Here is a 22,532-nt window from a genome sequence, read left to right on the forward strand (position 1 = left end):
TAATATAAACGAGGATAGTAAAGGCTTTTTTAGGTATGTGAAGAGGAAAAAAATAGTCAAGGCAAATGTGGGTCCTTTGAAGACAGAAGCAGGGGAATTTATTAAGGGGAACAACGAAATGGTAGACGAGTTGAACCGGTACTTTGGATCTGTCTTCACTAAGGAAGATACAAACAATCTCCCAGATGTTCTAGTGGCCAGTAATCCTAGGGTGACGGAGGAACTGAAGGAAATTCACATTAGGCAGGAAATGGTGTTGGGTAGACTGATGGGATTGAAGGCTAATAAATCCCCAGGGCCTGATGGTCTGCATCCCAGGGTACTTAAGGAGGTGGCTCTAGAAATTGTGGACGCATTGGTGATCATTTTCCAATGTTCTATAGATTCAGGATTAGTTCCTGTGGATTGGAGGATCTAATTGGAGGATTGGAGGCTAATGTTATCCCACTTTTTAAGAAAGGAGGGAGAGAGAAAACGGGAAATTATAGACCAGTTTAGTCTGACATCAGTGGTGGGGAAGATGCTGGAGTCAATTATAAAAGACAAAATTGTAGAGCATTTGGATAGCAGTAATACGATCGTTCCGAGTCAGTATGGATTTACGAAGGGGAAATCATGCTTGACTAATCTACTGGAATTTTTTGAGGAAGTAACTAGGAAAATTGACAGGGGAGAGTCAGTGGATGTGGTGTACCTCGGCTTTCAGAAAGCCTTCGACAAGGTCCCACATAGGAGATTAGTGGGCAAAATTAGAGCACATGGTATTGGGGGTAGGGTACTGACATGGATAGAAAATTGGTTGGCAGACAGAAAGCAAAGAGTGGGGATAAATGGGTCTCTTTCAGAATGGCAGGCAGTGACCACAGCTATTTGCAATATACATTAATGACTTGGATGAAGGGATTAAAAGTACCATTAGCAAATTTGCAGATGATACAAAGCTGGGTGATAGTGTGAACTGTGAGGAAGATGCTATGAGGTTGCAGGGTGACTTGGACAGGTTGTGTGAGTGGGCGGATGCATGGCAGATGCAGTTTAATGCGAATAAGTGTGAGGTTATCCACTTTGGTGGTAAGAATAGGGCAGATTATTATCTGAATGGTGTCAAGATAGGAAAAGGGGACGTACAATGAGATCTGGGTGTCCTAGTGCATCAGTCACTGAAAGGAAGCATGCAGGTACAGCAGGCAGTGAAGAAAGCCTATGGAATGTTGGCCTTCATAACAAGAGGAGTTGAGTATAGGGGCAAAGAGGTCCTTCTGCAGTTGTACAGGGCCCTAGTCAGACTGCACCTGGAGTACTGTGTGCAGTTTTGGTCTCCAAATTTGAGGAAGGATATTCTTGCTAATGAGGGCGTGCAGCGTAGGTTTATTAGGTATTAACCTAGTAAACCTACGCTGCACGCCCTCATTAGCAAGACTATCCTTCCTCAAATTTGGAGACCAAAACTGCACACAGTACTACAGGTGCAGTCCCGGAATGGCGGGACTGTCGTATGTTGAAAGACTGGAGCGACTAGGCTTGCATACACTGGAATTTAGAAGGATGAGAGGGGATCTTATCGAAACATATAAGATTATTAAGGGATTGGACACGTTAGTGGCAGGAAACATGTTCCCAAAGTTGGGGGAGTCCAGAACCAGGGGCCACAGTTTAAGAATAAGGGGTCGGCCATTTAGAACGGAGATGAGGAAAAACTTTTTCAGTCAGAGGGTTGTAAATCTGTGGAATTCTCTGCCTCAGGCAGTGGAAGCCAATTCTCTGAATGCATTCAAGAGAGAGCTAGATAGAGCTCTTAAGGATAGCGGAGCCAGGGGGTATGGGGAGAAGGCAGGAACGGGGTACTGATTGAGAATGATCAGCCATGATCACATTGAATGGTGGTGCGTACAGGCTCGAAGGGCCGAATGGCCTACTACTGCACCTATTGTCCTATTGACCAGCGATCACCCAGTACACTAGTTTAGTTTAGAGATACAGCGCGGAAACAGGCCCTTCCCCACCCTGTCCGCGCCGACCAGCGATCGCCCATTCACATAGAAAATAGGTGCAGGAGGAGGCCATTTGCCCCAGGGATCAATTTCGTGAACGCCTCAAATTGGGAGACCAAAACTGTAGACAATACTCCAGATGTGGTCTCACCGGGGCCCTATACAACTGCAGAAGTACCTCTTTACTCCTATACTGAAATCCTCTCGTTATGAAGGCCAACATGCCATTAGCCTGCTGTACCTGCACGCCAACTTTCTGTGACTGGTGTACAAGGACACCCAGGTCTCGCTGCACTTCCCCCTTACCTAACCTGACACCATTGAGATAATAATCTGCCTCCCTGTTTTTGCCGCCAAAGTGGATAACCTCACATTTATCTATATTATAATACTGCATCTGCCACGCATCTGCCCACTCACTCAACCTGTCCAGGTCACCCTGCAACCTCCTAACATCCTCTTCGCAGTTCACACTGCCACCCAGCTTTGTGTCATCCGCAAACTTGCTAGTGTTACTTCTAATTCAAAAGTTGCGGCCCCAACACCGAGCCTTGCGGCACTCCACTTGCCACTGCCTGCCATTCTGAAAAGGACCCGTTTACTCCTATTCTTAGATCGTGTTGTATGATGTTAGATTGTGTTATATGAAGTTAAACGATGAGATTGTGTTCAATTTTAGATTTAAAGTTAAACAACTTTAGAGGGGAGGGGGGGAACAACTTCCTCCCCTCCCCTCCCTCCTCCCCCCTCCCTCCCCTCCACCCCCACCCCCTTCCCTTCCTAGGAGGTAGATTTAAACTTTAAAATGTGAACAACTTTAAAAATGTAACACCGATTTCAATGAAACTTCTTCCATTAGCACCAAAGGGACGACGGTGAGTAAGGTGGGCCTAAAATTGTCGCGCTATCGTGTACCGTTTTGGCTGTAGTTCAGGAACAAACAAATAAACAAACGAGAGTTTTAGTATATAGATTATTATATGATGTTAGAATGTATCAGATGAAGTTAGATTGTGTTATATGAAGTTACATGATGTTAGATTGTGTTATATGACGTTATATGGTGTTAGCTTGTGATATACGATGTTAGATTATGTTATATGAAGTTAGATTGCGTTATATGAAATTAGATTGTGTTATATGAAGTTGGATTGTATTACATGCTGTTAGATTGTGTTCTGTGATGTTAGTTTGTGTTGTACAATATTATATTCTATTAAATGATGTTAGAATGTATCATATGATGTTAGAATGTATTATATGAAATTAGATTGCTATATATGAAGTTACATGATGTTAGATTGTATTATATGACGTTATATGGTGTTAGCTTGTGATATACGATGTTAGATTGTGTTATATGAAGTTATATTGTATTATATGAAGTTATATGGTGTTAGCTTGAGGTATATGATGTTATATTGTATTTTATGGAGTTAGATTGTGTTATATGAAGTTAGATTGTGTTATATGAAGTTACATGATTGTTAGATTGTATTATATGAAGTTATATGGTGTTAGCTTGTGGTATATGATGTTAGATTGTGTTATATGAAGTTATATGGTGTTAGCTTGTGGTATATGATGTTATATTGTGTTTTATGATGTTAGTTTATGTTATATGGTTATATGGTGTAAGCTTGTGATAGACGATATTAGATTGTGTTATATGAAGTTAGATTGTGTTATATGAAGTTATATGGTGTAAGCTTGTGATAGATGATTTTACATTATATCATATGAAGTTACATGATGTTAGATTTATATGAAGTTATATGGTGTTAGATTGTGTTATATGATGTTAAAGTCTCCTGAATGATGTTAGACTGTGTTATATGCTGTTAGATTGTGATATATGATGTTAGTTTGTGTTATACGATATTATATGATGTTAGATTGTGTTATATGAAGTTAGATTGTGTTATATGACTTTATATGATGTTAGCTTGTGGCAGACGATGTTAGATTGTGTTATATGTCGTTAGAATGTACTATATTAAGTTATATGGTGTTAGCTTGTGATATATGAAGTTAGATTGTGTTATATGAAGTTAGATTGTGTTATATGAAGTTATATGATGTTAGTTTGTGATTGACGATGTTAGTTTGTGTTATATGAAGTTAGATTGTGTTATATGAAGTTATATGGTGTAAGCTTGTGATAGACAATTTTACATTGTATTATATGAAGTTACATGATGTTAGATTGTATTATATGAAGTTATATGGTGTCAGCTTGAGATATACGATGTTAGATTGTGTTATATGAAGTTTGAGTGTGTTATATGAAGTTAGATTGTGTTTTATGAAGTTAGATTGTGTTACATGATGTTAGATTTTGTTTTATGAAGTTAGATTGTGTTACATGATGATTGTATTATATGACGTTATATGGTGTTAGGTTGTGATAGACGATGTTAGATTGTGTTATATGAAGTTAGGTTGTGTTAAAATGATCTTATGAAGCGTGAAACTGAACTCAAACTGAGTTACATGTTATTTGATGTTAAAAGGCCTGATGTTGACTTTAAAAGACGCCACGGGACGTTTAAATCCTAAATCCGCGGCGTTGCAGCCTTTAAAATATGCCGCGGCTATGAAAATGTGGATGTTGTTGATGTGGGGCCCGGGTACAAGCCGCTCAGTTTGGGTTATACAATATTATATTGTATTATATACTGTTAGATTGTGATATATGATGTTAGTTTGTGTTATACAATATTATATTGTATTATATACTGTTAGATTGTGATATATGATGTTAGTTTGTGTTATAAAATATTATATTATGTTATACAGTATTATATCTGTTAGATTGTGATATATGATGTTAGTTTGTGTTATGCAATATTATATTGTATTATATGATGTTAGTTTGAGTTATACAATATTATATTGTATTATATGTTAGAGTGTGATATATGATGTTAGTTTGTGTTATACAATATTATATTGTATTATATGATGTTAGTTTGAGTTATACAATATTATATTGTATTATATGTTAGAGTGTGATATATGATGTTAGTTTGTGTTATACAATATTATATTGTATTATATGATGTTCGTTTGTGTTATACAATATTATATTGTATTATGATGTTAGTTTGAGTTATAAAATATTATATTGTATTATATGCTGTTATAGATTATGATAGATGGTTTACACGATATTATATTGTATTATATATGTTAGTTTGTGATATATGATGTTAGATTGTGTCATACAATATTATTTTGTATTATATGCTGTTAGATTGTGATATATGATGTTAGTTTGTGTTATACAATATTATATTATATTATATGATGTTAGAAAGTGTTCTACAATATATTATATGTTAGAAAGTGTTATACAATATTATATTGTATTATATGATGTTAGTTTGTTGTACAATATTATATTGTATTATATGATGTTAGAAAGTGTTATACAATATTGTATTGTATTATATGATGTTAGTTTGTGTTACACAATATTATATTGTATTTTATGCTGTTAGAAACTGTTATATAAAGTTAGATTGTGTTGTGTGAAGTTACATGATTTTATATCTATCTATCTATCTATCTATCTATACTAAAACTCTCGTTTGTTTGTTTGTTCCTGAACTACAGCCAAAACGGTGCACGATAGCGCGACAACTTTAGGCCCACCTTACTCCCCATCGTCCCTTTGGTGCTAATGGAAGAAGTTTCATTGAAATCCGTGTTGTATTTTTAAAGTTATTCACAACCCGCTCAGTGTCTCCGCCCCCTCGGAACTCGAGGCCGAGGATTGAGTTGCGGCCTAGTGGCCGGAGCGGCGCCCGCGGCCTCCCCGCTCACCTGCTGCCCGGCTCGGCTCCGGGGGGGAGGACGGGGCGGCGCTGGCGACCCTCTCTCCCTCCTTCTCTCCCTCGCTCTCTCTCTCCCTCTCTCTGTCGCTCTCTCTGCTGCTCCCTCGCCGCCTTCTCTCCTTCACTGCGCCACCAACATGGCGTCTCTCTCCCTCCCTCGCCTTCAGGAATGGGGGGCGCCGCAACTGCTGCCTGCCGGGAGTTGTAGTTACCGGCCCCCTCCCTCTCCATCGAAAGCGATGGGCGGATCACCACAACTGGACTACAACTCCCATCGCACCCTGCGCCGATCCAAGATGGAGTCCGCTTGTCTCTCGGCGACGGCCTTGAGAGGGGACGCTGCTGCTGCCTGCCGGGAGTTATAGTTCCCGGTCTTCTCCCTCTCCATAGACAGCAATGGCCGGCTACCCCGAATAGGACGACAACTCCCATCGGGCTTTGCGCCGATACAAGATGGAGTCCGCGGGCATCGCGCTGATCCACTACAACTCCCGTCACGCCCTGCGCCGACCCAAAATGGAGTCTCAGGCCAACTGCCTGCCAGGAGTTTTAGTTCCCCGCCCTCTCACACTCCATTGACTGCAATGGGCATCTACTACAACTCCCATCACGCCCTGCGCCAATCCCAAAATGGAGTCTCTCTCTCGGCCACTGCCTGCCAGGAGTTGCAGTTCCCTACCCTCTCCCTCTCCATAGACAGCAATGGTCAGTTTCGCCCCCAAAGTGGACTACAACTCCCATGGTGCCATCGGGCTTTGCGCCAATCCAAGATGGAGTTTGTGGGCATCGCGCAGATCCAACTACAACTCCCATCACGTTCTGCGCCAACCCAAAATGGAGTCCCTCTCTCGGCCACTGCCTGCCGGGAGTTGTAGTTCCCTCCCCTCTCACTCTTTATAGACAGCAATGGCCGGTTCCCTCACACGGGACGACAACTCCCACTGTGCCCTGCGCCGACCCAAGGTGGAGTCCGCGGTCTCTCGGCGACGGCCTTGAGAGGGGGCGCTGCTACTGCCTGCCGGGAGTTGTAGTTCCCTCCCCTCTCCCTCTCCATAGACAGCAATGGCCGGCTCCCCCAGAGTGGATCACAACTCCCATTGCGCTTTGCGCTGATCCAATATGGAGTCTCTCTCTCGGCCACTGCCTGCTGGGAGTTGTAGTTCCCCTCCCTCTTGCTCTCCATAGACAGCAATGGGCGCCTACTACAACTCCCATCACGCCCTGCGTCGACCCAAAATGTAGTCTCCTTCAGCCACTGCCTGCCGGGAGTTGTAGTTTCCCCCCCCCCCCTCCCTCCATCTCCATAGACAGCAATGGCCGGTTCCCCATGTTGGACTACAACTAGAATAAAGTGCAATTAGGTCTGTGCCGGTTCACTGTGCGATGTGACCATCCGACTTAGCAGGTCGTGTACTTGTCTCTAACAGTTGAGAGATAGTCTGCCAATTTATAATCTCTTTTTAGGGCACGGTAGCACTGCTTTGGCTTTTAGTTACTTTATCCCAATGTTCCAAATAGATTCCTTTGCATTGTTTAATAATTTCATATCATATCATATCATATACATACAGCCGGAAACAGGCCTTTTCGGCCCTCCAAGTCCGTGCCGCCCAGTGATCCCCGTACATTAACACTATCCTACACCCACTAGGGACAATTTTTTATTTTTTTTTACATTTTACCCAGCCAATTAACCTACATACCTGTACGTCTTTGGAGTGTGGGAGGAAACCGAAGATCTCGGAGAAAACCCACCCAGGTCACGGGGAGAACGTACAAACTCCTTACAGTGCAGCACCCGTAGTCAGGATCGAACCTGAGTCGCTGCATTCGCTGTAAAGCAGCAACTCTACCGCTGCGCTACCGTGCCGCCCTTATCAGTGGGTATCTACCTAATTCCGCCCCACATAAAGTCCCCTGTAACAATGAAGGCACCTTCGGGATGGGCACACTGCTGCTTGCTGATGGTCGAGTGCAGCTGTGCTCGCGCTAGGTTCACATTAGCCTGTCGGGGGAATGTACACGGCCATGATGATGACCACAGTAAACTCCCGAGGCAGATGAAACGGCCTACATTTAAGCAGACCTGGGGAACAATAGCTCTCTATTGCAGTGTGGTTGGTGCATCAGACATTGTCGATGTATCATATCATATATCATCATACATATACAGCCGGAAACAGGCCTTTTCGGCCCACCAAGTCCGTGCCGCCCAACGATCCCCGTACATTAACACTATCCTACACAAACTAGGGACAATTTTTACATTTACCCAGCCAATTAACCTACATACCTGTACGTCTTTGGAGTGTGGGAGGAAACCGAAGATCTCGGAGAAAACCCACGCAGGTCACGGGGAGAACGTACAAACTCCTTACAGTGCAGCACCCGTAGTCAGGATCGAACCTGAGTCTCCGGCGCTGCATTCGCTGTAAAGCAGCAACTCTACCGCTGCGCTACCGTGCCGCCCGATGTAGATACAGAGCCCCCTGCCTTTTCTCTTACCAGAGTCCTTTGTTCTATCAGCACGATGTAGTCAATGGACAATAGGCAATAGGTGCAGGAGTAGGCCATTCGGCCCTTTGAGCCAGCACCACCATTCAATGTGTAAGAAAATAACTGCAGATGCTGGTACAAATCGAAGGTGTTTATTCACAAAATGCTGGAGTAACTCAGCAGGTCAGGCAGCATCTCAGGAGAGACGGAATGGGTGACGTTTCGGGTCGAGACCCTTCTTCAGACTGATGTCAGGGGGGTGGGACAAAGGAAGGATATAGACAGGAAGACAGTGGGAGAACTGGGAAGGGGGAGGGGAAGAGAGGGACAGAGGAACTATCTAAAGTTGGAGAAGTCAATGTTCATACCGCTGGGCTGCAAGCTGCCCAAGCGAAATATAAGGTGCATCCACCATATGAGATGCGTCCACCACCATTCAATGTGATCATGGCTGATCATTCTCAATCAGTACCCCGTTCCTGCCTTCTCCCCATACCCCCTGACTCCGCTATCCTTAAGAGCTCTATCTAGCTCTCTCTTGAATGCATTCAGAGAATTGGCCTCCAATGCCTTCTGAGGCAGACAATTCCACAAATTTACAACTCTCTGACTGAAAAAGTTTTTCCTCATCTCCGTTCTAAGTGGCCGACCCCTTATTCTTAAACTGTGTGTGGCCCCTGGTTCTGGACTCTCCCAACATCGGGAACATGTTTCCTGCCTCTAATGTGTCCAACCCCTTAATAATCTTATATGTTTCGTTAAGATCCCCTCTCATAGAAACATAGAAACATAGAAAATAGGTGCAGGAGTAGGCCATTCGGCCCTTCGAGCCTGCACCGCCATTCAATATGATCATGGCTGATCATCCAGCTCAGTAGCCTGTACCTGCCTTCTCTCCATACCCCCTGATCCCTTTAGCAAAAAGGGCCACATCTAACTCCCTCTTAAATATAGCCAATGAACTGGCCTCAACTACCTTCTGTGGCAGAGAATTCCACAGACTCACCACTCTGTGTGAAGAAATGTTTTCTCATCTCGGTCCTAAAAGACTTCCCCCTTATCCTTAAGCTGTGACCCCTGGTTCTGGACTCCCCTAACATCGGGAACAATCTTCCCGCATCTAGCCTCTCCAACCCCTTAAGAATTTTATATGTTTCTATAAGATCCCCCCTCAGTCTTCTAAATTCCAGCGAGTACAAGCCCAGTCTATCTAGTCTTTCCTCATATGTAAGTCCCACCATCCCAGGGATCAATCTGGTGAACCTTCTCTGTACTCCCTCTAAGGCAAGAACGTATTTCCTCAGGTTAGGAGACCAAAACTGCACACAATACTCCAGGTGTGGTCTCACCAAGGCCCTGTACAACTGCAGCAGAACCTCCCTGCTCCTAAACTCAAATCCTCTTGCTATGAATGCCAACATACCATTCGCTTTCATCACTGCCTGCTGCACCTGCATGCTTGCTTTCAATGACTGGTGCATCATGACACCCAGGTCACGTTGCATCTCCCCTTCTCCCAATCGGTCACCATTCAGGTAATACTCTGCTTTCCTGTTCTTGCCGCCAAAGTGGATAACCTCACATTGATCCACATTATATTGCATCTGCCATGCATTTGCCCACTCGCCTAATCTATCCAAGTCACTCTGCAGCCTCCTAGCATCCTCCTCGCAGCTAACACTGCCACCCAGCTTCGTGTCATCCGCAAACTTAGAGATGTTGCATTCAATTCCCTCGTCCAAATCATTAATATACACTGTAAATAACTGGGGTCCCAGCACTGAGCCTTGCGGTACCCCACTAGTCACTGCCTGCCATTCCGAAAAGGACCCGTTTATTCCTACTCTTTGCTTCCTGTCCGCCAACCAATTTTCTATCCACCTCAACACTGAACCCTCAATACCGTGTGCTTTAAGTTTGTACACCAATCTCCTATGTGGGACCTTGTCGAAGGCCTTCTGAAAGTCCAGATATAACACATCGACTGGTCCCTTATCCACTCTACTAGTTACATCCTCGAAAAATTCTATAAGATTCGTCAGACATGATTTGCCTTTGGTAAATCCATGCTGACTTTGTCCTTCTAAATTCCAGTGTATACAAGCCTAGTCATTCCAGTCTTTCAACATACGACAGTCCCGCCATTCCGGGAATCAACCCAGTATACCTACGCTGCACGCCCTCAATAGCAAGAGTATCCTTCCTCAAATTTGGAGACCAAAACTGCACACAGTACTCCAGGTGCGGTCTCACCAGGGCCCGGTACAACTGCAGAAGGACCTCCTTGCTGCTTCCTCATCAAGAATATCCTTCCTCCTCCAGCTTGTTCAAGTCAAGTCAAGTTTATTTGTCACATGCAAATGCAAGACGTGCAGTGAAATGAAAGTCCACTTAGCAGATTGTGCTAACGACAAAACAGGAGAGAAATTTCCTTTTTTTTTAACACAAAAAATAAGTTAATACAGTAAATTAAATTTAATTAGTCCCTGGAGTTATAAAAGTCCTGATGGCCTGTGGGAAGAAACTCGTCTCATCCTCTCCGTTTTCACCTCATGACAACGGAGGCGTTTGCCTGACCGTAGCAGCTGGAACAGTCCGTTGCTGGGGTGGTAGGGGTCCCCCATAGTGTTGCTGGCTCTGGATCAGCACCTCCTGATGTATAGATCCTGCAGGGGGGGACGAGTGTAGTTCCCATGGTACGTTCGCCGAACGTACTACTCTCCGTAGAGCCATCCTGTCCTGGGCAGAGCTGTTCCCAAACCAGATTGAGATGTTCCCGGACAAGATGCTTTCTACAGCCCCAGAGTAGAAGCACTGAAGGATCCTCAGTCAGACTCTAAATTTCCTCAGCTGTCTGAGGTGGTAAAGGCGCTGCTTTGCCTTACCCACCAGTGGGGCAATGTGCGTTGTCCATGTTAGATCCTCTGTGATGTGGACTCCCAGGTATTTAAAGCTGCTCACCCTATCCACAGTAGACCCATTTATCTCCAGTGGCGTGTACGTCTTCGGGTGAGCCCTTCTAAAGTCCACAATCAGCTCCTTAGTTCTTAGGATATTCTTGTTATTGAGGGCGTGCAGCGTAGGTTTACTAGGTTAATTTCCCGGAATGGCAGGACTGTCATATGCTGAAAGACTGGAGCGTCTAGGCTTGTATACACTGGAATTTAGAAGGATGAGAGGGGATCTTATCGAAACGTATAAGATTATTAAGGGGTTGGACACGCTAGAGGGAGGAAGCATGTTCCCAATGTTGGGGGAGTTCAGAACCAGGGGCCACAGTTTAAGAATAAGGGGCAGGCCATTTAGAACGGAGATGTGGAAAAACTTTTTCAGTCAGAGAGTGGTGAATCTGTGGAATTCTCTGCCTCAGAAGGCAGTGGAGGCCAATTCTCTGAATGTATTCAAGAGAGAGCTAGATAGAGCTCTTAAGGATAAGGAATACTGATTGAAAATGATCAGCCATGATCACATTGAATGGTGGGGCTGGCTCGAAGGGCCGAATGGCCTACTCCTGCACCTATTATCTATTGTCTATTATCACTAGTACGGCAATGTGTGTTGTCCATGTCAGATCCTCTGTGATGTGGACTCCCAGGTATTTAAAACTGCTCACCCTATCCACAGTAATCCCATTATTCTCCAGTGGCGTGTACGTACGTCCTCGGATGTTGAGCCCTTCTAAAGTCCACAATCAGCTCCTTCGTTTTTGTGACATTCAAGAGGAGGCCTCTGACCTGACACCAGACTGCCAGATCAGCCACCTCCTCCCGGCAGGCCTTCTCATCGTTATCGGAGGTCAGGCCGACTACCACACTGTTGTCAGCAAACTTGATGATGGAGTTTGGACATTTGGACAAGTGGAGCGAGCGGACATTTGCGAGAAAGACGTGTGGTAGGGATGGTCATTGTGGAGCCCTCCGTGGCCTGGCCTGCAACCTCCCCTCTCCGTCCACGTTTCTGCTTCCTCTCCGCCTCCTTCCCTCCCTCCGGTGTGGCGATCCGCCCCCGGGGCTGCTCTGCCCAGATCGTCGGGATTTTGGTGAGCGGTTTCTGTAGCACTCCCAAGCTAGAATACTATACAAACAAATATACCAATTGAAACTATAATACAATTATATTACAATCCCCATCCAGGATACATCCAATCCCCCGCGGTGCCCAGCGGTCCCTGAAATCCCCCAGGGTGCCCGTGGACTGCGCGTAGTCCCTCTCTAACACCACCCGGGCGTAGATATAACCCGGGAAAAGGGATAGGCAGCCGGCTCGGGCAGTGCCCTCTTCCGCCTGGAGCAGTGAGTCGCGGATGGCCAGCTTGGCCAGGCCCAGGAGCAACCCAACAAGGACATCTTCAGTCCTCCTACCCTCTCCCTTACACACAGGGTGTCCAAAGATGAGGATGGTGGGTGAGGAGTGCAGCCAAAAAGCAAGGAGCAGGGGGGGCTGCAACCTCACACACTCCATGTACACGTGGTACACAGACTCTTCCAACCCGCAACATTGACAGGCGGCTGGCGAGTCTGTGAACCGCGTAAGGAACATGTTGCAGGGCACTCCTCGGTGTAATACCCTCCACCCCAGGTCCCCGATGGAGAGGGGCAGAATCCCTGCGTAGAGGGACCCCCACCATCGCCCCCTAGAGCTGCAGTGCCTTGGGGGGGCGTGATGTTGTCGTGTCCGGACTCGCCACCATGGGCTCCGACTGGATTTCGGTGGAGGCAATGACCTGTTTTTCCCGCCGCTCCGTGTGGCTCCGTGAGCATTCTGCCGTGAGTGGTCTGAGAGCGATGTCGCTGTGCTGGATTTCCTCATACTGTTGGTGAATTTTAGTGTGCGCTTGAGTTTTAAAAGTTTTATGGGGTTTATGGGTGTGCTTTCCTGGGTTCTCTACCTTCTCTCTCCCCCCCCCCCCCTAAACACTGGGAAATGAATGAATGAATAGACAATAGGTGCAGGAGGAGGCCATTCCGCCCTTCGAGCCTGTACGCACCGCCATTCAATGTGATCATGGCTGATCACTCTCAATCAGTACCCTGTTCCTGCCTTCTCCCCATACCCCCTGACTCCGCTATCCTTAAGAGCTCTATCCAGCTCTCTCTTGAATGCATTCAGAGAATTGGCCTCCACTGCCTTCTGAGGCAGAGAACTCCACAGATTCACAACTCTCTGACGGAAAAAGTTTTTCCTCATCTCCGTTCTAAATGGCCGACCCCTTATTCTTAAACTGTGTGTGGCCCCTGGTTCTGGACTCCCCCAACATTGGGAACATGTTTCCTGCCTCTAACGTGTCCAATCCCTTAATAATCTTATACGTTTCGATAAGATCCCCTCTCATCCTTCTAAATTCCAGTGTATACAAGCCTAGTCGCTCCAGTCTTTTAACATATGACAGTCCTGCCATTCCAGGAATTAACCTAGTAAACCTACGCTGCACGCCCTCAACAGTTCAACAGAGCTTTATTTGTCATTCGGTACCAAGGTACCGAACGAAACTACATAGCAGTCATACACAAACAAGACACATGACCCCAACACAAACGTCCATCACAGTGACTCCAAACACCCCCTCACTGTGATGGAGGCAACAAAACTTCCACTCTCTTCCCCACGCCCACGGACAGACAGCTCGTCCCCGACCGACCCGCACAGTCCCCGCAAGGGGATGGAAGTCCCCGCGGCCGAGTCGCACCGGGCGCCGAAATGTCTCGCGGCCGAGCCGGGCGATGGAAGGCCCCGCGACCGAGCCGTGCGCAGCTAAGTCCCGCGGCCGAGCCGCACCGGGCGATGGAAGGCCCCGCGGCAAAGCCGCACCGGGCGATGTTAAGTCCAGCGGCCGAGCCGCACCAGCGATGAAAAGTCCCGCGGCCGAGCCGCGCCGGGCGATGTTAAGTCCAGCGGCCGAGCCGCACCAGCGATGAAAAGCCCCGCGGCCGAGCCGCCCCGGGCGATGTAAAGTCCCGCAGCCGCGCCGGGCGATGTTAGGCCCCGCGGCCGAGCCGCACGGGGCGATGTTAGGCCCCGCGGCCGAGCCGCACCGGGCGATGTTGCGCCCCGCGGCCGAGCCGCACCGGGCACTGTTAAGTCCAGCGGCCGAGCCGTACCAGCGATGGAAGGCCCCGCGGCCGAGCCGCACCGGGCGATGGAAGGCAAGAATATCCTTCCGCATGAATGAATGAATACGTTTATTGGCCAACTATGTGCGTGTACAAGGAATGTGTCTTGGTGCTCCGCTCACAAATGACAACACAAACACACAGTTAACAATTAAGAATAAAGCATAACCACATCAAAACAATAAGGCCTAACATTATGGCCTAAACATGTGGGTGAAAATAAACCAAGAGCTAAGCAACTGCATCTCTCCAACAGTCCGTTTGTGCAAAATTAGAGCACATGGTATTGGGGGTAGGGTACTGACATGGATAGAAAATTGGTTGGCAGACAGAAAGCAAAGAGTGGGGATAAATGGGTCCCTTTCAGAACGGCAGGCAGTAACTAGTGGGGTACCGCAAGGCTCGGTGCTGGGACCGCAGCTATTTACAATATACATCAATGACTTGGATGAAGGGATTAAAAGTACCATTAGCAAATTTGCAGATGATACAAAGCTAGGTGGCAGTGTGAACTGTGAGGAGGATGCTATGAGGTTGCAGGGTGACTTGGATAAGTGTGAGGTTATCCACTTTGGTGGTAAGAATAAGAGTATTATCTGAATGGTGTCAATGCAATACAATATATCTTTATTGTCATTGTACAGGGGTACAACGAGATTAGGAATGCGCCTCCCATACGATTCAATAATTTAATTAGGAAATTAGGAAAAGGGGACGTACAACAAGATCTGGGTGTCCTAGTGCATCAGTCACTGAAAGGAAGCATGCAGGTACAGCAGGCGGTGAAGAAAGCCAATGGCATGTTGGCCTTCATAACAAGAGGAGTTGAGTATAGGAGCAAAGAGGTCCTTCTGCAGTTGTACAGGGCCCTAGTGAGACCGCACCTGGAGTACTGTGTGCAGTTTTGGTGTCCAAATTTGAGGAAGGATATTCTTGCTATTGAGGGCGTGCAGCGTAGGATTACTAGGTTAATTCCCGGAATGGCGGGACTGTCATATGTTGAAAGACTGGAGCGACTAGGCTTGTATACACTGGAATTTAGAAGGATGAGGGGGGATCTTATCGAAACATATAAGATTATTAAGGGGTTGGACACGTTAGAGGCAGGAAACATGTTCCCAATGTTGGGGGAGTCCAGAACCAGTGGCCACAGTTTAAGAATTAGGGGTCAGCCATTTAGAACGGAGATGAGGAAAAACCTTTTTAGTCAGAGAGTCGTAAATCTGTGGAATTCTCTGCCTCAGAAGGCAGTGGAGGCCAAGTCTCTGAATGCATTCAAGAGAGAGCTAGATAGAGCTCAGCTATGACTGTTCTACCTAAGAACACTGAAGAAGTCTGGTCTACCCCAACAGCTGCTGACGACATTCTACCACTGCACCATAGAGAGCATCTTAACACATGGCATCACTGTGTGGTACCTCAGCTGCACGGAGGCAGAGAGGAAAGCTCTTCAGCGGGTAGTCCATAGAGCTCAGAGGACCATCGGTACACAGCTACCAGCCTTGGAGGGCATCTACAACACACGATGCCTCAGAAAAGCCACCAGCATCCGCAAAGACTCTTCACACCCCTGCAACAGTCTGTTCGAACTTCTACCATCGGGCAGACGATACAAGGCCTTCTACGCCCGCACCTCCAGACTCAGGAACAGCTTCATCACCAGGGCCATAGCTGCCATGACACATGACACATGTCCTGATGGTCACATCGCACAATGAACCGGCACAGATCTACTTGCACTTCATTCTGTTTTAAAACTGTTACAATTTGTTTCATTGGGTTGTTTAAATTAATACTGACTAGCTAATTAAATTATTGCATCGTATGGGAGGTGCATTCCCAATCTCGTTGTACCCCTGTACAATAATCTTATACGTTTCGATAAGATCCCCTCTCATCCTTCTAAATTCCAGTGTATACAAGCCTAGTCGCTCCAGTCTTTCAACATATGACAGTCCTGCCATTCCAGGAATTAACCTAGTAAACCTCCGCCGAGTTGGGGAGGCCCTGGGATACGTAGTTCTGGGGCACAGCCCCAGAATTAAGGGACTTTCTTTTAGGAAGGAGACCAGCAGGAATTTCTTTAGCCAGAGGGCGGTGAATCTGCGAGATTCTTTGCCACAGACGGCGGTGGAGGCCACAAGTCAGTGGATGTTTTTAAGGCAGACAGACAGATTCTTGATTAGTGCGGGTGTCAGGACTGGAGGGGCCTGAGCTACAGGGAGAGGTTGGGGCAGGCTGGGACTCTGTTCCTTGGAGTGCAGGAGGATGAGGGGCGGCCTTATGGAGGTGGACAAGATCACAAAGGGAATAGATCGGGTAGATGCACAGAGTCTCTTGCCCAGAGTAGGGAAATCGAGGACCAGAGGACACGGGTTTAAGGTGAGAGAAGAGGGGGGGGGAAGATTTAATAGGAACCTGAGGGGCAACTTTTCCACACAGAGGGTGGTGGGTGTATGGAACGAGCTGCCGGAGGAGGTAGTTGAGGCAGGGACTATTGCAACGTTGAAGAGACACTTGGACAGGTACATGGATAGGACGAGTTTGGAGGGATATGGGCCAAACACGGGCAGGTGGGACTAGTGTAGATGGGGCATGTTGGCCGGTGTGGGCAGGTGGGACTAGTGTAGATGGGGCATGTTGGCCGGTGTGGACAGGTGGGACTAGTGTAGATGGGGCATGTTGGTCGGGGTGGGCAGGTGGGACTAGTGTAGATGGGGCATGTTGGTCGGTGTGGGACTAGTGTAGATGGGGCATGTTGGCCGGTGTGGGACTAGTGTAGATGGGGCATGTTGGTCGGTGTGGGCAGGTTGGACTAGTGTAGATGGGGCATGTTGGTCGGTGTGGGCGGGTGGGACTAGTGTAGATGGGGCATGTTGGCCGGCGTGGGCAGGTGGGACTAGTGTAGATGGGGCATGTTGGTCGGTGTGGGCAGGTGGGACTAGTGTAGATGGGGCATGTTGGTCGGTGTGGGCGGGTGGGACTAGTGTAGATGGGGCATGTTGGCCGGTGTGGGACTAGTGTAGATGGGGCATGTTGGTCGGTGTGGGCGGGTAGGACTAGTGTAGATGGGGCATGTTGGTCGGGGTGGGCAGGTGGGACTAGTGTAGATGGGGCATGTTGGTCGGTGTGGGCAGGTGGGACTAGTGCAGATGGGGCATGTTGGTCGGTGTGGGACTAGTGTAGATGGGGCATGTTGGTCGGTGTGGGCAGGTGGGACTAGTGTAGATGGGGCATGTTGGTCGGGGTGGGCAGGTGGGACTAGTGTAGATGGGGCATGTTGGTCGGTGTGGGACTAGTGTAGATGGGGCATGTTGGTCGGTGTGGGACTAGTGTAGATGGGGCATGTTGGTCAGTGTGGGCAGGTGGGACTAGTGTAGATGGGGCATGTTGGTCAGTGTGGGCAGGTGGGACTAGTGTAGATGGGGCATGTTGGTCGGGGTGGGCAGGTGGGACTAGTGCAGATGGGGCATGTTGGTCGGTGTGGGACTAGTGTAGATGGGGCATGTTGGTCGGGGTGGGCAGGTGGGACTAGTGCAGATGGGGCATGTTGGTCGGTGTGGGCAGGTGGGACTAGTGCAGATGGTCGGGGTGGGCAGGTGGGACTAGTGTAGATGGGGCATGTTGGTCGGGGTGGGCAGGTGGGACTAGTGCAGATGGGGCATGTTGGCCGGTGTGGGCAGGTGGGACTAGTGCAGATGGGGCATGTTGGTCGGGGTGGGCAGGTGGGACTAGTGCAGATGGTCGGTGTGGGCAGGTGGGACTAGTGCAGATGGTCGGGGTGGGCAGGTGGGACTAGTGCAGATGGTCGGGGTGGGCAGGTGGGACTAGTGCAGATGGTCGGGGTGGGCAGGTGGGACTAGTGCAGGTGGGCTAGTTGGGCCGAAGGGCCTGTTTCCACACTGTATCTCTAATCACCCCTCATCCTCCTGCGCTCCAGGGAACAGAGTCCCAGCCTGCCCCAACCTCTCCCTGTAGCTTAGGCCCCTCCAGTCCTGGCAACATCCTCGTGAATCTTCTCCGCTCTGTTTACAGTGAGGGAGGGAGGCGTTGGGAGAGGGAGGGTCACGTTAGACAGAGAGAGGCTTGCTCTTAATGGAGGGAACACCAAGGAGAAGGTTGCTGACTTCAAGGAAGATCAAGGACTTGTGGCGTCTCGGCGGTAGAGTTGCCGCCTCACGGTGCCAGAGACCCGGGTTCCATCCCGACCGCGGGCGCTGTCTGTGCGGAGTTTGTGCGTACGTACGTTCCCTCTCCCCGTAACCTGCGTGGGTTTTCTCCGGGCGCTCCGGTTTCCTCCCGCGCTCCAAAGACGTGCGAGCGGGTTTGTAGGTCAATTGGCTTCGGTGAAGATTGTAAATTGTCCCCCAGTGTGCGTGTGTGTGCGCGTGTGGGATAGTGTTAGTGTGTGTGAGGTAGATTTTCAAAGTCTACAGAGAGACTTGGGCCTTTTGGAAGGGTGGGCTGAAAGATGGCAGATGGAGTTTAATGCTGATAAGTGTGAGGTGCTGCATTTTGGTAGGACAAATCAAAATAGGACGTACAGGGTAAATGGTAGGGAATTGAGGAATGCAGTGGAACAGAGGGATCTGGGAATAACTGTGCATTGTTCCCTGAAGGTGGAATCTCATGTGGATAGGGTGGTGAAGAAGGCGTTTGGTATGCTTGCCTTTATAAATCAGAGCATCGAGTATAGAAGTTGGGATGTAATGTTAAAATTGTACAGGGCATTGGTGAGGCCGAATCTGGAGTATGGTGTGCAGTTCTGGTCGCCAAATTATAGGAAGGATGTCGACAAAATGGAGAGGGTACAGAGGAGATTTACTAGAATGTTGCCTGGGTTTCAGCACTTAGGCTACAGAGAGAGGTTGAACAGGTTGGGTCTTTATTCTTTGGAGCGTAGAAGGTTGAGGGGGGACTTGATAGAGGTTTTTAAAATTTTGAGAGGGACGGACAGAGTTGACGTGGGTAGGCTTTTCCCTTTGAGAGTGGGGAAGATTCCAACAAGGGGACATAGCTTCAGAATTGAGGGACAAAGGTTTAGGGGTAACATGAGGGGGAACTTCTTTACTCAGAGGATTGTGGCTGTATGGAATGGGCTTCCGGTGGAAGTGGTGGAGGCAGGCTGGATTTTATTATTTAAGAGTAAATTGGATAGGTATATGGATAGGAGGGGATTGGAGGGATATGGTCTGAGTGCAGGTAGATGAGACTAGGTCAGGGAGAATGGTCGGGGTGGACTGGTAGGGGCCGGACAGGCCTGTTTCCATGCTGTAGTTGTTATATGGTTATATTGTGTGTGTGTGGGATAGTGTTAGTGTGTGTGTGTGTGTGTGTGTGATAGTGTTAGTGTGTGTGTCGTGTGTGATAGTGTTAGTGTGTGTGTGTGGGATAGTGTTAGTGTGTGTGTGTGTGATAGTGTTAGTGTGTGTGTGTGTGGGATAGTGTTAGTGTGTGTGTGTGTGATAGTGTTAGTGTGTGTGTGTGTGTGTGTGTGTGGGATAGTGTTAGTGTGTGTGTGTGGGATAGTGTTAGTGTGTGTGTGTGTGTGTGTGGGATAGTGTTAGTGTGTGTGTGGGATAGTGTTAGTGTGTGTGTGTGTGTGGGATAGTGTTAGTGTGTGTGTGTGTGTGTGTGGGATAGTGTGTGTGTGTGTGGGATAGTGTTAGTGTGTGTGTGTGTGGGATAGTGTTAGTGTGTGTGTGTGTGTGTGTGTGGGATAGTGTTAGTGTGTGTGTGTGGGATAGTGTTAGTGTGTGTGTGTGTGTGGGATAGTGTTAGTGTGTGTGTGTGTGTGTGTGTGGGATAGTGTTAGTGTGTGTGTGTGTGTGTGGGATAGTGTTAGTGTGTGTGTGTGGGATAGTGTGTGTGTGTGTGTGTGGGATAGTGTGTGTGTGTGTGTGTGTGTGTGTGTGTGGGATAGTGTGTGTGTGTGTGTGTGTGTGTGGGATAGTGTTAGTGTGTGTGTGTGTGTGTGTGTGGGATAGTGTTAGTGTGTGTGTGTGTGTGTGTGTGTGGGATAGTGTGTGTGTGTGTGTGTGGGATAGTGTGTGTGTGTGTGTGTGTGTGGGATAGTGTTAGTGTGTGTGTGTGTGTGGGATAGTGTTAGTGTGTGTGTGTGTGTGTGGGATAGTGTTAGTGTGTGTGTGTGGGATAGTGTTAGTGTGTGTGTGTGTGTGTGTGTGTGTGGGATAGTGTTAGTGTGTGTGTGTGTGGGATAGTGTGTGTGTGTGTGTGTGGGATAGTGTTAGTGTGTGTGTGTGTGGGTAGTGTTAGTGTGTGTGTGTGTGGGATAGTGTTAGTGTGCGGGGATCGCTGGTCGGCGCGGACGGACGGACTCGGTGGGGAAGGGGTTGTGTTTCCACGCTGTGTCTCTAAGCTAAACTGACTCCATCTTCATGTTTGCCGAGGACACCACCATTGATGGACGCCTTTACAGACGCTAGCGTGCGTGTCGGAGGAAGGATGTGCTGGGTCTGGAGAGAGGGTCCAGAGGAGCAAACAGATCGCAGGAACCAGTGGGGTTAACGTACGACCAGTGTTTGTCGGCACTGGGCCTGTACTCGCTGAAGTTTAGAAGAACGAGGGAGGGAGGACTCATCTCTCTCTCTCCCTCCCTCCCCCCCCTCTCTCTTTCCCCCTCGTCTCTCCCCTCCTCCCTCCCTCTCCCCCCTTTCCCTCCCTCCCTCTCCCCCCTTTCCCTCCATCTCCCTCCCTCCCTAACACTCCCTCTCTCTCCTCCCTCTCTGCCCCCCTCTCCTCTTCTCCCGCGCTCTCTCTCCCTCCCCCTCCCCCCCCTCTCTCCTCCTCTCCCGCCCTCTCGCTCTCCCTCCCTCCTCCTCTCCCGTGCTCTCCCTCCCTCTCCTTTCCTCCCTCTCCTCCCCTCTCTCCCTCCCTCCTCCTCTCCCGCCCTCTCTCTCCCTCCTTCCCTACCTCTCCTCTCTTCCCTCCCTTCTCCCCCCCTCCCCCTCTCTCTCCCTCCTCTCTCCCGCGCTCTCTCCCTCCCTCTCCTTCCCTCCCCCCCTCTCTCTCCCCACCCTCCGTCTCTCCCCCTCCCTTCTCTCCCCCCCCTCCCTCCGTCTCTGCCCCCCTCCCTTCTCTCCCCCCCCTCTCTCTCTCTCTCTCCCTCCCTCCCTTCTCTCCCCCTCTCTCTCCCTCCCAGGGATTGGCGTGACTGCAGGGAGTGATCCAGAGGGAGAGGGGGACAACTCATCCCATCACCTCTCCCCCTCTCTCTCCCCCTCCCTCCCTCCACCCTCCGTTCTCCCTCCACCTCCCTCCCTCCCTCTCTCTCTCCCCCTCCATTCCCATTCCGGATGCGTGACGTTCCCGTCGGGAAATAGGAGCAGAGACGGCTGTGGGACGCTGAGTTGTTTTTATTATGGTGAGTCCACCATTTTACCCTCCCTCCCTCCCTCCCCTCCCTCCTTCCCTCTCTCCCCCCCCTTCCCTCCCTCCCTCCTTCCCTCTCTCCCCCCCTTCCCTCCCTCCCTCCTTCCCTCTCTCCCCCCTTCCCTCCCTCCCTCCTTCCCTCTCTCCCCCTCTCTTTCTTCTCTCTCTCTCTCTCTCTCCTCTTTCTCCCTCCGCCCCCTTTCTTGACTCTCTCTCTCCCTCCCTCCCTCCCCTATCTTCTTTCTCTCTCTCTCCCTCCCACCCTCCCCGCCAACTCCTTGAGCAGGGCTAGTCCTCCAGGAAAGACCCAGGCCGATTCTGAGGCCTAGTTTCACCTGATCCTTGCCTCTCCCGCTCCTGGATTTGGGGCAGAGCGGTGGGAAAGACCCAGGCCCCTTCTGAGGCCTAGTGTCCCCCCCCCCTCCCCCCCGCCTGGATTTGGGTCAAAACCCGAGGGAAGGCCCAGGCTCCATCTGGGGCCTAGTTTCCACCCGACCCCCCCCCCCCCCCCTCCATCGCCTTGATATGGGCAGGTACTCCAGGAAAGGCACAGGCTCCATCTGGGGCCTGGTTTCCCCCCTGATCCTTGCCTCTCCCTTGCCTGGATTTAGGTCAAATCCCGAGGGAAGGCCCAGGCTCCATTTGGGCTTTGACCCAAATCCAGGCGGGAGGGAGGGATCAGGGGAAAACTAGGCTCGGATGGA

General features: G+C 49.0%; 1 protein-coding gene across 1 annotated transcript in view; it reads right to left on the reverse strand.

Annotated features, from left to right (window-relative positions):
- Positions 1-12,959: 12,959 nt before the first annotated feature.
- Positions 12,960-22,532, reverse strand: part of LOC144611232 (serine/threonine-protein phosphatase 2A 65 kDa regulatory subunit A beta isoform-like) — a gene marked incomplete at its 5' end in the record, with an annotated part of 88,960 nt that continues 79,387 nt past the window's right edge. Inside the window, one exon of the mRNA XM_078430275.1 lies at positions 12,960-13,136. Coding sequence (XP_078286401.1) covers positions 12,960-13,136 — 177 coding nt within the window. The remainder of the gene's footprint in view (positions 13,137-22,532) is intronic.

Source organism: Rhinoraja longicauda, chromosome 39 (genome assembly GCF_053455715.1).
Source record: "Rhinoraja longicauda isolate Sanriku21f chromosome 39, sRhiLon1.1, whole genome shotgun sequence".
In the NCBI taxonomy this organism is placed as follows: domain Eukaryota; kingdom Metazoa; phylum Chordata; class Chondrichthyes; order Rajiformes; family Arhynchobatidae; genus Rhinoraja; species Rhinoraja longicauda.